Source organism: Pleurodeles waltl, chromosome 1_2, assembly GCF_031143425.1.
Source record: "Pleurodeles waltl isolate 20211129_DDA chromosome 1_2, aPleWal1.hap1.20221129, whole genome shotgun sequence".
NCBI lineage: Eukaryota > Metazoa > Chordata > Amphibia > Caudata > Salamandridae > Pleurodeles > Pleurodeles waltl.
In genome coordinates, this window is record NC_090437.1 from 275569188 (window position 1) to 275584851 (window position 15664).

General features: G+C 40.2%; 1 protein-coding gene across 4 annotated transcripts in view; it reads left to right on the forward strand.

Moving 5' to 3' along the window:
• Nucleotides 1-9206, forward strand: part of BMPR1B (bone morphogenetic protein receptor type 1B) — a 384328-nt gene extending 375122 nt beyond the window's left edge. For all 4 annotated transcript variants that reach the window (XM_069238141.1, XM_069238156.1, XM_069238148.1 and 1 more), the window contains exons 9-11: nucleotides 566-741; nucleotides 2653-2783; nucleotides 3581-9206. In XM_069238141.1, the coding sequence (XP_069094242.1) occupies nucleotides 566-741; nucleotides 2653-2783; nucleotides 3581-3706 (433 nt within the window). In that variant the 3' untranslated portion in view covers nucleotides 3707-9206. The remainder of the gene's footprint in view (nucleotides 1-565; nucleotides 742-2652; nucleotides 2784-3580) is intronic.
• Nucleotides 9207-15664: the final 6458 nt, after the last annotated feature.

Sequence of the window (15664 nt, forward strand, 5' to 3'; positions counted from 1 at the left end):
CTCTTCCTTGCTGGCATGATAGAGAGGGGTGTTACGGCTAATTTCATAGCAATTTGTTCACTCAGGTTTTCAAGTCAAAGCACTGAGTGACTTGGGGAAGAGTGGAAATTATTTCTACTTTTAATGAAGATTTGATCATTATCACTAGCATTACAGCACAGGATCCTGCAAATGAAATATCACAAATGTTAGTGACCCTCTGTCCTTTCCATTAAAGTCCTACCTTAACACCGAAACACATAGCCTAGTGCATGTTCTATGTTCCAGAACGGCTCCTTTTGTACTAAGAGGGGGTCATTATGGTGTATCTGGAAAAGGTTGCTAGGGAAATAACCTAATTGCTATCTAGGTGGAATAGCCATATGAATTTCTTTACAAGATTTCAGTGGCATACTTGAAAATGCATGAAGCAGTGCATAGCCTGTGTTCAATGAGACAACAAAAATGTTCATCAAATGGTACACCGAGATGAGACGTTCCATTCAACTTTATCATCAGTGACAATAGTTGTTCTTTCAAACATTTGCGGTTCACTTCATCTGCTTTACTTTCTACTTTTTTTCAGTGACACAAATGAAGTAGACATACCACCAAACACGAGAGTTGGCACAAAACGCTACATGCCCCCAGAGGTGCTGGATGAGAGCTTGAACCGAAACCATTTCCAATCCTACATCATGGCGGACATGTACAGCTTCGGACTCATCCTGTGGGAGATAGCGAGGAGATGTGTGTCAGGAGGTAAATAAAAAAGGAGCTTGGCAAACATATCCTTTCAGCTCATTGGTTCTAGAGGAAGCAGCATAAATCGAATCTCTGACAACCAAGGTATCCCACACTCCTCATATAAAATACTATGAACAACTCTTAAAAAAATGGTTACCATATAAAGAGTGTTTTTGGTTTGCCAATAACTTTGGTGTTTGAGGAACCTTCACAAAACCTTCCAAAAAAGGTTCATCCACCTCAGCTCCTTCTTTTCAAGATTTCGGGTGATCTCAAGCGAGGGCCAAAAATAAAGGGGGGGAGGGTCTCAAAACACAATTTCCCCATGCAGTGTATAAAGGAATTTTTTAACAGACCTACAATCCAAATCGCTGAACCGAATTACACAACATTTGGCAGAAATCTAGATCTTTTGTGATTTAGTGTAAATCCATTGAGTAGTTTTTGAGAAATTGAGGTTCAAAATGTATATATCTTTCTGGACGATTGGGTTTGAGGGACTCTTGAGAAAGTCCCACGAGCATGCAACTTTAAATAATAGAGCAGGTTGATTCGCCAAGAGAGCCTTGTTTCCCGTCATCTGTATCACTCCCGTAGGAACGATGTTCCTGTGAGTCTTGTGAAAGCTCACACTCTGATTGGCTGGCCGCAGTATGAGGAGAAATGTTTTGGCTGCGATTTCAGGACACTGGGGCATGTCCGAGTGTCCTAAAAACAAAAAAAAAAAAAGGTATAAGGGACCATAGTAGGGGGTCATCTGACACCCTTGACTTTATTAAGGGGGGACCCAGAGGGACACTCATGGGGCCAAATGTTTAAAAAAAAAGTTTTTGGGTTGCCTCAATCCCATGCAGGTGATACCGAAACAATAAAAAAAATAATGAGAGTTCATGACTGTATGGGTGATTGGCCCTGTGGCTAACCCACACCACGTGCAGCCAAAGGCTCTGCACGATTCCTGGGTTTGCTTCCCATGTGGGGTTGGGCAAAGGGCTGGCTGAAGGCCAGACCCGGATGTCAACTACACACTGTGCGTAGCCAAAGGCTGTGGGGGACAAGGGATTGGCAGCATGCAGGGTTTGGGTGCCTGCCTGGGGTTAGGTACAGAACTTCGCCACGAGCGGACAACCCCACGCTGCGCACTACATAGTTATGTATGGTAATAAAATATTACTTTACATTAAGAAAGCCCTAGAAATTTACAGAAAAAAACAAAGGTTAAAGTGATATTATTGTTTGGTATGGTAATAATTTTTTACTGTGCATTAAAAAAGAATCTCGGTCACTGAAAAAGTAAAAGTTAAAGTGTTATGATAGTGAGCTGAAAAAGTCGGTTGAAATCTAATATTTTAAACTAAAAAAAAACATTGAAATTCACCAGTTACAGTTATTTCAAAGTAACCAAAACTCATGCCCTCGCCATGCACTGCTTATGACGTTACATATTGTATCACTCATTAGACATTCTAAGACATCATTGATAACATATAGACATATAGTTACTTGAAATAATGATAACTGGTTGGTGCGAGTGTGTGTGTGGGCATGTACGTGTGTGTGTGCGTATGCGTGCGCATGTGTGCTCTGATAGATGTACAATGGTTTTACTATGTGGACAGACTTCAGTGGCTTTTTGGAGTGCACCTAACTTGCTTTTCAGCAGTGAGACCTCCTTGTCAAAGCAAACCCTCCAAACTGCTAGCAAGGGACTGAGAAGGGAGTTGTTGTTCCAGGTGTAAGAGTGAGTTTGTTTGATAATTACTTTTCCTTGTAATGTGAGATAACTGTGAAGCACTTTATTTGTACTTACTTTTAATTATTTGTGCTGATATAAACCATGTGTGGGGTGCATATGGATAGCTAGAGTTTTTTAAGAAACTCGTTTTGCTTGAGTAGAGAAATTAACTGAAAAGCCTTTTCTTTCAGGTATAGTAGAAGAGTATCAGCTACCATATCATGAAATGGTGCCCAGCGACCCCTCCTATGAAGACATGCGAGATATTGTGTGCATCAGGCGACTTCGGCCCTCTTTCCCAAACCGGTGGACTAGTGATGAGGTAAAGCCTGGAGAAGCACCATACTCTTAACTAATTATTAAGTCCTCTCAAATGCATAAATCTTGAAGAACCAAATGTATTGATTATCTTTTAGTATACTGAATGAAGTCTCTCCCTATTTAAGTCCATACAACCTTTATGTGGAATCTCTTTAATTGTACATGTCTTTGTGCACCATTACCTTTTTAAATGTATTTAATTTAGTTCCTTCCACCACAGCTAACTTGTAGGAGCTCCATTGGTCATCTGTTGGACCCTCAATCAAATTAAGGGGTCTGTTCTATCTCAAAATATTGTACTGCAAATACCGTGCTCTTTGATAATGCCAAATCATCAGATACACTTACAGAGGGGTTTGGGGATCTCTTGGAATGGGATGGGTATCAGATTCATTTTGACATCTTCTGAAGGTCTCCTACAGTCTTCCCACCTTTGTTGAATTAGAAAGTCCCCTGTGAACCTATTTGTCCCTTTTCTGGCCCCCTTACTCTTCCCTTTTACACTTTGATATACTGTTCCATTTTTCCCTCACCCTGTTCAGCTTACACCTTCTCACCTTTTGTTTCTTTTGTTATATCTTGGCCCTCTGTGCCCCTATCCACTGTGGGCCCGTTTTTACATTTTCTCTCGGTATGCCAAAGACTGCAACAAATTTCAGTGACAAATGAGACATCTGTAGACAAAGGTTTGAGGCCATTTGCCATGACTATTCTGATTTATTTTGTTGAAACAAGTGTTTTCCCCTTTTCTTTCACAGCATTACTCATGCATTTTTTTTATTTTTTTTTATTTTGCAGTGCCTAAGGCAAATGGGAAAGCTTATGACAGAATGTTGGGCTCAAAACCCTGCCTCTCGCCTTACAGCTCTACGAGTTAAGAAAACTCTTGCCAAAATGTCAGAATCACAAGACATTAAACTCTGATCCGTGCAGAACATCTCCAAGGGATGCCTACATGCTTGGCCTTGCCTTTCATGGCTTGAGAAAAGAAATGACCATTTTAATAATAATATATATTGAAAATCCCAAGTGAGCCGTGCCACGGTTCCTGCAGTTCCAGTAGGACAACTGGAGTCCTCTGCGCCACATGGAAACATTGTTGAGCACGGGATTGCCTCGGTCTGCCTGCTTTGAGTGTAAAGCATGGCTTCAATGACTTGTCAGGAACTACCCTTTTTTGCTTTCTGTGAAAGCTGATTAAAAAATGAAAGGATACTGCTTTAATTTTATAATAAGAAAATGTTTATTGTAGAAATTAAACTATTGTTTCATACAGAGCCTGAAGGCACTATGTCTGGAGATAAAACGCAAAAATTATATTTCTGTTTTAGTTCTAATAACAGTTGCACTCTACCAAGGACAGAAGAATACAGAACCTCGAGGGGGAAGAAATCTCAGCCACTGTTTCCCAGTGCATATACACGTTCTGGCCCTGGACAGACATATGCTCAATGTACTGTATTTCTGACTTTGAAGAAAGAGAATGGACTAACTGAGATACCTACACTTTTCACAGTAAAAATATTAAGGTGAATAATTGGCCAGTCCCATTGATTCTCTTTTGTAAGTGGTGTGGAAATCGTGTCAAATTCATTTCCCCTCTTTTGTCAATTGAAGTATTTTCTGGTAAGGCAGCCAGCCTGCATGAAAAATCTGTTCAGCTCACAAGAACAAGACACACCAGCGAAACATGTATGTGGTTTCCGTTGTCATTTATGGCGTCTGTTAGCCATTCTCAATTGTAGTGACCAGCTATTCTGAAACCGATAAGCATATTCATTGGTTGGACGATCCATTATGATTTATAAAATAGAAATGTGCACTATTAAGCAATTTGTTTTTAATAGGTGTCGGCATTTACTTGGGAGTTAGGAAAGAAAGCAATGCCACAGATTAGGCCTTGTCTTGAAACTCCACAAACACAAGGGAAAACTGAGTTGGTCAATTGTTTGCAGCATATTTTGTAAACATTAACAAGAAATGCCTAATCAAGCAAATGGATAGGCAATTGTTTTCTTTTTGTTTATAATCAAACTACAAGTTTTCTCCAGTACAATATATAAGACAAATAGCCGTAAGCATTTGCACAAGATTGTCAATCATGCTGAAGGTTAAACAGCCTCTTTTGCTCTTTTAAAATAAGTTTTGCTTTCTCTTTCTCAACATTTTGTGTTGGACCATAGTGCCATTACGTGGCTTCCAGGAAGTGCTATCAAACAGATGTAGACTATAAATTGAAACGCCATACACAGATCATTGTGGAGGTGCGATGATTGGGGAGAATGTAGAAGTTTGCAGCCTTGCTGCCTGAACTTTGATTTTAGATTTGTCTTCTCACCAGCACCAAAACTAACATAAGAAAATGTTAGGACTAATGCAAGCCAAGTGCCTTTTCACATATGCACACAATTGCCTTTCGGTGCCTGGACACTGGGTCAAGGGATGCACTGGGACGTTTATCGTATCAGTAATAAGACAGAATACTCCTTTCCTACTTCAAACTAGAATGGTTGCAATTTTGGTGTTGTAATTTCTCATCGTAAGGTAACATTGCAGTCAACCAGATCTGTTCCTTAGCTAAATCCCGCCACAGCTTGAAATAATGTTTCTGCATTTTTCTGCAAACTTACAATTATGGCAGTACTTTTTCTAGTGGTGAACTGATTTAGAAAACTTCTGAGTTGGAGGGATGTGAGCTTTTCACATTCCTTCTGTAATTGTCCAGTACCTTGAATATTTAGTTTTACTTTCATTTGTGGGTGTCTTTTATACACTTCACAAGAAAACATATTAAAGAAGATTGTTTTGGGATTCGTAAGTTAAAATATCGTATAGTATCACGGATTCAGAAAATGTAAGCCTGTGCTGTTTAAAAAAGAAAGCAATTTTCCCTGTGTTGTTTTCTTGCAGGAACGTATTGGTTAAGTCATGAGTAGAAGACGAAAGTGACTTATTTTGCTTTTTAAAACTGTGCCAACTTCAGAAATTTAGTGACACTGGTGGAGGTTACAAAACGATTTATTCTATGCTAATATCAGGCCTTTGCTAAAGGAAAACACTGCATAAACATCTTTGGTTTAGAGACAACGGTGTGACCCTCACACAAGTATTTGCAGATTTTACTTTTCACACTTCCCACTATATTTTGTAGGTTTTCCATTGTTTGTGATACATTGAATGCATCTCTTTTACCTAATAAAATATAGATCATATCTGTTTTTTTCGATCATGGACGTATGAATAGGAAAATTCAGTGGCAAAAAATTGAACTTAATTATACACAATTTTAGAGGAAGGATAATGTTAAAATGGGAATTATTCCGAAGTGGCTTTCAAGTGAAATTACTGCTGTCAGCCACTGAGATATTAGGTTTCGCATGTATTGGGTACAAATGCATTCGTCTGCTCTTGATGAATAGTTATTACAAACGGTTTTAATTTACTTAGGAGTGTCCAGAAATGACAGTAGAATTTCATATTATGTGGCTTTGTCACTTAAATTTACAGCTGTGATCTCTTTTCAATACAGTGTTTCATCAGAAATCTTATTTTCTTTTGTTGCCATGATATCATCTGCTCATTTTGCAGCAAGTGTCACTTTCTTCCATCCTGTGTTATGGTTTTACTTGGCAAGTAATGTGGAAAAACACAATGTTATGTTATAGGTACTTTGGTGGCAAGAAATACTGAAAAGCCGGTGAAAGAAACCAAGCCTAAACCTTGGTGCAGAGCAAGCAAGGCTCCACCTGCGCCTTAAAAATATTTTTTTTGCTACCCTTTCTTTAAAAAATTATAAAACATTCTGTTGTGTGAAGTTTCTTATTTGCCACCGAGCAACAACCAGACGATTGAGAGGAAAATCTTTTGAAGTCACTGACATTCATATAGTCCTGTAGATCCCTCACATTAACACTGAAAAATCTTTCAAGATCCATTCTTAGTTTAAGTGCAAGAATTTTCTACTGTCTGAGCAACAAAAGAAATCCAATCTGTGTCCTGAATTTTTCCTTATTTTTTTTCAAGCATTTCTTTCCAAACAGTCTACACAAACATTGCTTGCATTGCAGCTAGAACTCTTTCTATTTAAATGATTCCATTACTATTGGAAGACAACTTATTTTTATTTTTTCACTGACATTTTCGTTTCTCAGAACTGAGACCATTCTTAAAAGGAAAGGGGTGTGAATAAAGCCTGAATGGCTCAACATGTGAAAATAATTTGTCATATGTAATATTGTGTATTTATTCAGTGTTCAGATGCATTGCATTAGATTCTGTATTTTTATCAGGTTGGTACTAAGGGGCATATTTATTAAAGAGTTACATCACCATTCCGTCATGCAATGTAGCGCAAGAACGATGCAACTGTTAGGTTTGATTTATCAAGCCACCTTGTGTGGCCTTGCATGGCTTGATAAATCTAGAGTAATGCAGGACAAATTGCTGCGATGCGTTACTCTGCCCTGGAAAGGCATTCCATGGGTGGAGTGTGGGTATTTCCATGCATCCACTAGTGGATTTCAGTGCATGTCTATATTTGCCATTAGTGGTAGACCTGGGAATGTGTCAGAATGCTGCACCTCCCCAGGTAGTCGTAACAAGGAGAAATAGCTTTATTTGTCATTGTTACTTCCTCTTTCTATGTGTACTGCATTGTGCAGCACACATAGAAAGAGGAAAATACCTCAGAGGTTTGTTTTTGTGCAAAAAGTGCCCCTTCCTGAACAAAATCAATCCAGCTTACAACGCAGCACATTGTGCCCTGGCACAAGGACCAGACAGGAATGTGTCTTATTATTTTGGTGCATTACTGCCCTTTCCCTATCACACATCACAGCAAGGTGACTTGCTGCTCTGCATGTTTTTTTTCAAAATTTGCCCCTAAGCTAGCAGTCCATGGCTTGTCTTTAAGAAAAAATATTTTGAATACTTATTTAGAACCTTTGCCTGTTGAGATTAAGGAAGTAAAACTGAAATGTTTTACGTTTCTCCAGAATTCATTTAGTGCTGTTTTTTTTTGTTTGAAGAAAAAGTTCTCAGAACCCTTCTCATGGTACCATGTAGTTATAGACCATGACAGAAATACTGATTTTATTTATTTACACCGTACAAAGCACTGTTTCATACATTCAACCTCATGTTGAAAACACGTTTAGGATTTTAGAATTTGTGCAGGCTTTAAAAACAATGGATGTTCGAGCCTCATATTGCAAATATTGGGGGCAGAAGGGTATTCATAAATGTTACATTGTAAAGTTGTCCAAAGTAGAAGAGCAAATGAAACATGAACTAGAGGTTAAAGACATCTGAATGGAACCTAATTTGATTTAACTGTTCCTGTGGAGCATTGTGGAGTGCCTTGTCTTGAAAGTGTTCAAAGTGGGGAGACAGAAGGATTTTTTATTTGTGTACAATCTTTTCTGTTTTTGTTCTTTACTACTGGGGTGCTGAAGTGGGCAGGCACATCCAGTAATCGAATTAACAGTAGCATCTCTTTTTTAAGTACTTATTAAGTTAATTGTAAACATTGCCTTTCCACAGTCATAAATGTTCTCAAAATGCACACTTAATTTTTTTTGGAACACAACTTGAGGGGAGAGGATTAATGCACTGAGGGAGTGTTGGTAAAGATGGAACTCGGAAGCAGAAAAGCTGCATTCTATTTGAGCATCTATGGGTATGTGATAAAGTGCATAATAGAGAAGGACTTTGTAATGTACAAAGAGTTCAGAATTGAAAGACAGTCATGTCCTAGCACTCCCTCTCTACCCAGATGTACCCTAGCAATTGTTAACAGTGATTTTGATGCTGGCTACGTGCAGGAGTTTAACAGACGTGCAGCATTTGTAAAAATTGGCAGATGTCCTTTCCAGCATATTTAGAATATGTACTTCTAAATCTAGTGTATAAGACTTTCGCCTGTTTTGCCATATTGCCCATATTCCACCAATTATTCTTGATGCCCCACATACGCCAGATTCTAAATAACCTCTTCATTTTTCACTTGTATGATCCATGTGGTAAGCACAGATTAAGGTACTGAGGTGTTTATATCTAGATTTGTTTTTTTACTATTTCCCACTTGTTTCATACTAAGCAAAGCATCCAGCAATTGACATTGTTGACTGCACAGTGCAAGCTTGTTTCTGTTACAAGAGCAAAACTGAATGAAGATCAGCATGAAAGCAGGAATCTTTGAGTAGTGCATAATGTGTTAGACTGTAACTGGGCGGTTAATTTTCCAGGGAGTTAGTTGGTCAAAAGATTATTTTCTTTTTCTGGAACCCCGTGCCTTAACAGATCTGTAAATACTGTAATTTCAATAAATGACCAGGGAACAAGCTGTTACATTGTATTTGTTGCACACCGTATATGATTGTTGTGTTAAACATTCCCAGAATAAATGGTTCCATTCTCCCCTGAATATCAGTTGTCATTATTTGTATTGCAGCCATATACCTGTGCATTGTGATGAAATACTCAGTTAATCTGTATAACTGTAAGAGAAATGCTCACTGTTGCAACTCGTTTTTGATGTTGCCATGTAAACGAATCTTCTCAGTGCTTTCAATACCGCTTTGCAGCATGTGCTGAAGCTTCCATTTAACTTCTTTGCAATGTAACACTAATCTGACTTCACCCTTATTCAGCAATGAAAATTAAATTGCCCCCACACAAATGATAATTTTGAAAATGTTAATAAAAAGTTTATAAATATTACTGCTATCTTTCTAACTAGGGCCACTGAAATCATGGGGCAGGGAAGCACCAAATTATGTAGCAAGAAAAGGCACATTATGCTGTTTAATGCAGCACATTTTTTTAAATTGTATTATCTCATTATTTTGTTATTTTTTGGTTGAGTGTAGGCGTACAACCTCAAGTATACGTTAGTATACATCCCTGTGGGCTTGAAGACATCCCCCTCCTTGTCATTTGTTTGTTTCAGTGTCTTTTAAAAATCCTTGCTTGCCAGTGGTCAGTCCTTCCTATTTGTCCCTCCTTTTAGTGGTTTGTTCACTCCGACATAGCAGGACCTCATTACTTGTAGCCTTCCACTTGTCCCATTATAACAATTGGAAAAGGGACTTATTTTTCCTTTGTGTAAGAGAATTCACATGAGCACTTGATGTTTTCAGTTGCTCTGAGCTCCCACTTCCATTTCTGTAAACAGGGCTCTAATTCTTACCTCCTCGCCTTTGCTGTGCATTCAAAGCTGTTTTCCTCTCCCCCCAAGTTGCCTGTTTACTTTCATTTCTGTAACTTCAGAGTGAGAGAACCGTAATTAGAAGATCAATAATGACTGTGCTTTCTCCTCTAGCAGCTAAAACCGCCCAATGCTGGCTGTCCTTCCCTTTACCTCCACAGCTGTGATTCATGTGCTCAGTTCGTTCTGTCCCTGCTACCTCACCACTTCCCCCGCTGCTGCAGGCGACATCCCCTTACACTCTCCACAGCCTTGAAATAACATGTTGTGGTGTTAAAAGAAACCTCTCTCATCTGTCTGGGTCCGGTCGCACTAGCCAGGCTGGGCTCAGCTGTACTCATTGGCTGACATGTCGTGTCATTCATGTGACATGGCATCATGTGTCTGCAACATTATCCGTTTATTTGCTGAGGCAGGACTTAAGTCACTAATGGGCAAGCGGGTGGAAGTTATGTTTTGAAGTTTAGTTTTGCAACCTGCTGCTGCTCAGAGTGCTGCCTGTGCTGCCAGTTCCTCTCTCATAAGGCCCTGCGACTAGTCCGGGCTGCTGGAAACTCGCTGTCGCAGACGACAGATGACAGTCACTCTCAGGTCTGTAATCTGACCGGCTGCTTGTTAATAGATTTAATTCTACTGTGTCAGCCTGAGTCTAAGTTCGCTGCTCTCCTCAGGCACTGGTGCGGTGGTGGGCTGCTGCAGCTGGGCAACTGCACTCCACTCTCAGCTGACAGTGAGTGACTAGGGGATGGTTGCTGGAGTAAGACTCGTTGCCGCCATGGGTCACGGTCGGGTCTCTCATCCTGAAATATATATAATTTGAAGGCTAATGTTGAAAAGGAGGGAGAGAGGTAGCCTTCCAGTGGGTAAATTGCATAAGGTGAAGCCAAAAATCCTGTTTTCCCAGCTTGACCAAATGCGTGATCCTAGGGAAATGTTTTATTTTGCAGAGCCACCTGATATATATCTTCCAATACATGAATTCAGGATGTGCACTGTACAAAAATAATATTTTATATCAAGGTGAAACAGTTCTGCAAATTAAAGAAATGTTTATTTTTAATTTTATAAAGACCTTTGTAATTTCACATGATGATTGTTGCATTAATTAAACAACACCTATTTTAATGGCTTGGCTCTTGTTTGGCTTCTTAGAGGCAAGCTAGACCCTAGGCTCGGTTCTCCCTGTTAATTTGTTAGGTCCCATGGGAGGCTTTCTTCTATGTAAGTGTATGTTCTTTTCGCTACAGCAATGCTAATGCTAAATTTACCAGCTCGATTATCCCATGTTTACCCGGCAACTTTTAGAAGCACAATATCCGCATGTCAAATACTAGTAGTGTGTTGTATAGTCTACGTTCTATACTTCCAAGTGTACCCTGATAACAGAGGCAGGGCAGGGGGATCAGGTCAGAGGAAACTAACTGTAAATGTTTGAGTGAAAATGAGGACTGGGGCTCGAAAGTGTTCTTACTCCGCTACAAGCTATAAGATCAACAAACGGTATTCTTCGATTATGGGAATGTAGCAGTTACAACTGCAATACCTTCCCATAGATGGACACCCTTAAATACTCTTTTGATCTTGGCCTTTCACTTTAGTCTATCAATAAACAAGCTGTGTTTTTGCAGACATTCAGATTACATATATGGCATTGCTGTAACTTGGAAAATAATAGTGAGGAAAGATTACTCTCTAGTTAGTGCATCTTGTGAAGTCAGCTGTTTCAAAGCATGCAGTAGAAAGTGGTTTTATCAAGATGTTTGTGATCGACTGATGCTGCCTAGTTCTGAATCCTGGTGAGTACCTAATTAAGCAGCCTATGGCCACTAAACAATCACATTGCTTAAGTTCTTTATGGAAATAAGTGTGAATAGTCAATGACCACTCCTGCTTGTTTACAGTGCTTCACAAGACATGTTCGTTTTATTTGGCCCATAGAGTGGGAGCCAGTGCCCACTGCTACAGCAACTTGGCAGCTGCAGCATGGTTATGTTGAGGGTCTGTATAGCTGTTGAGAAGACAGAATTTGTAGGCATCTACTATTTGTGTGATTTGCAGTATGTTGAGTGGGAAGTTGTAGAATCCTTGAGTGACTGGACACTGTTAGGGATTCCTTTGAAAGATGGGAGCCAGGCGATGATAAATTTGGACAGATAGTTTTTTCTTTAGCACATTTTCCATTTGCTGTCCTGTTAGTTGAAGGCACATCCTTACCTGGTAAGTTGATGAACATGAATTGCTCTTTTCATGAGTTGCATTCTGGAGAGCTATCTAAAAGTTGCTGTTGGGTAACCATTAAGCACCTAATCAATTGGATGAGAAGTTCAACCTGTAGGAGTAAAGGATGGATATCGATTGGGGGAGAAATAGGGGAAGTGCTTTTGAGGTTTGTAGTTATTGTAATGACAAAATAAAATCTTTTGAGATCCAAGAAACCTGCATACCATCCACTGCATCAATCTCGCTTTACCAAGCATTGGCCATACAACCTAGGCATTTAATACAACCTATACCTGCACACAACCTTTTGACCTATGGACAGTTCTACACAAACCCAACTCTGCGTTCCTCAGCACTGCACAGACTAACATATGTCTAGTACACTGTTTCTCCATGGGTGTTGGACGGAACACAACAGTTAGCGAGTTTAGTTCAAAGTCTGCATCCTGCAGCAGCAAGATTTCATGTCCATATTATGGAGTGCAGATAACAGCAGGAGTGAACCACTCATGAAGCATGGCAATAAGCAAAGGCCAGAACTTTACTTGACATAAGGAAGCTGGAAATTGAAACCTATTTATACACACCACACAATTCAGCACCGTCCAACATATTTAAACTCCACGTAATACCACTCAATGCGACATGATTCAACTCCATAAAATATACACTCTACTCAACACCACATAAATACACCCCTCCTAAAACCACTGAATGCCACATAGCAACAGTCCAGAGATACACTCTATACCATGCCACATAATTCCAATCAGGATAATTTCTCTCAATGCCACACAGTTCCAAGCCACACAATTCAACTCCACACATTTCCATTCCACAACACTTAGACAACAAAACACATAATTCAGCGCAAAAACAATTACACAGCACATAATTCCACATCATGCCACAAAATTCAAAAGCACACCACATAATTAAACTCCACTACATACCACTCCACAACACAAACTGTCAATCCACATAATTACACCATGACACAGTTCCACTCCACATAATCCCAAAACACTATATGCCACATAATTACTATCAACATAATTTCACTGCACACCATGCTTCATAATTTCACAACACAAATCTACTGCACACCACACTATTCCCTGCACCACAATTCCACAACTAATAATTTAACTGCAACACACAATTCCACTCCACACATGTACACTGCACTGCAAAACAAATGGGAAAAAGACATTGACATTTACAGCGCAAATTAATCTAACTCACTAAAGCGACACATTTTGGCTTTGCCAATGCTTGTTTTGTACGTAGTAATCCTGCCTGGTGAAAGATTTCAGTTCACCTCATTAGTATCAGTTTAACAACGAAATATAGAACTAAGCTAATGGAATAGGACCAGTTAACCTTTTCAAAAGGCCTTCCACTGCATGTAAACCTATTTGAGTGTTTTTAGTAATGTTTGAGCTACAATTAGTTTTTCTTAAAATCTGCTGATGATGATCTGGCAACTCCATAATTATTCCCAAAAAAACACTGCCACAGAACTGCGTTATTCCAGTGGCCCTGGTTATAACACATTGAAAAGAGACAATGCTTTAATGGAAAGATCATACTCATTAACCCCTTCGCTGCCAGGCCTTTCCCCCCTCCTTTGCCAGGCCTTTTTTTGCCTATTTGGGGCAGTTTGCGCTTAGGCCCTCATAACTTTTTGTCCACATAAGCTAACCAAGCCAAATTTGCGTCCTTTTTTTCCAACATCCTAGGGATTCTAGAGGTACCCAGACTTTGTGTGTTCCCCTGAAGGAGGCCAAGAAATTAGCCAAAATACAGTGAAAATTTCGTTTTTTTTTCAAAAAAATGGGAAAAAGTCGCTGCAGAAGAAGGCTTGTGGTTTTACCCCTGAAAATGGCATTGTGAGAAACTAGGGCTGATTGCAGAGGCCCCATAACTTTTTGCCCCCATTTTCCACTTTATGCTGGTGTTTTCCTGACTCTGATGGTGCCCTGGGTACTGCTAACCAGTCCCAGGGCCTATGCTCTGTGTAAAATGGATATGCAAATTAGGCTAATTATAATTGGCTAAGTTAACCTACCTATAAGTCCCTAGTATATGGTAGGGCATGTAGGTTTAGGGACCACAGCATAGGTGGTGCACACCTAGGTGCATTGCTGAGGTGCCCAGTGTCATTTTAAAAGCAAGCCTGCCTTGCTGGCTGCTTTTAAATTAAAGTTATATGCAAATTCGACTTTGGAATTAAAGGTACTTCCAAAGTCTTAAACTACCTTATTTTTACATATAAGTCACCCCTAAGGTGTGCCCTATGTGCCCCTAGGGCTGGGTGCCATGTAACTATAAGCAGGGACTTTATAAAAATAGATTTATAGGCCCTGGTGAGGTAAAAACAGCCAAATTTGTTTTTCCCTCATTGAAGTAAATGGCCTTCATAGGCTAGAATGGGCAGACTTTATTTTAAATTTTAAAGTCTCCTTAAATGTTACATACCAAGAATTTGGTATCAAATTGATTGTTGTAATAAATCCCACAACTTCCAGTTGTTGGATTTAATATAACTTGTCCAGGTAAAAAGTAGACTTTACCTAAAAAGTTGCCAATTTCAGCTCTGCATTGTTTTTGCTGCTGTGCTCTGATTGGCCAGCCTGCAGCAGCTTCTGCCAGGCTGCCTTGATTAGGTGTGAAGTGGCCTGACTTCACACAAAGGAATGTGCTTGGGGGAGAGAATCTCCCCTCAGCAGATGGTGAGGCAGGAAGGGGGAGGGCTGCCAAACTGGTCTTCAAAGGCAGAGAAGGACATTTGCAGCACCCAGCAACACCCCCACATCCTGCAACCCCAGACAATTAGGTGCCCCCTTGATTAGATTAGGAGAGGGCAGGAGAGGGGTGTGTTTATGATTTTTAGCCACACCAGTGGGTGGGCTCAGCCAGATGTAACCTCCAAAAATCAGATTCATCCATGTTGGATTTTTAGAGACTGTTGCCTTCTGGGATGGATTTTTGCCACACTTCCCAGGAAGTGGTCATCACAGGGGGACGACCCTGTCCCTGATTGGAGAACCAGGGCTCCCCTGCTTTTCACCCAGGAGCAAGGATAAAACTGGCAAACCTGCACCCACGCCTCAGATCCCCTCCAGAATTCAACAAGAAAGGAACTAAAGAAGAAGAAGGACTGCCCTGCTGGACCCCTGGCCTGCACCTGGAACCTGCACTCAGAAGGACAGCACCAGCTGCACACTTGGGCTTCACCACAAGAAGGACTCTGCCTGGCTTCAACTGGTTCAAGGAGGGACTCCCTGTTTGCTACAGGTGAAAAATTGCTAACCAGAGTCCCCTGCACCAACTCCTGAAGAAAGCGACCACTGTCCAGTGGCCAAAAAGGAGTTTGCGCCAGGTGCATTCTGGGAGTTGAAGTCCGCACCCCCCAAGGACCATCACAGAACTTCTGGACCCTTGGGGTGAGC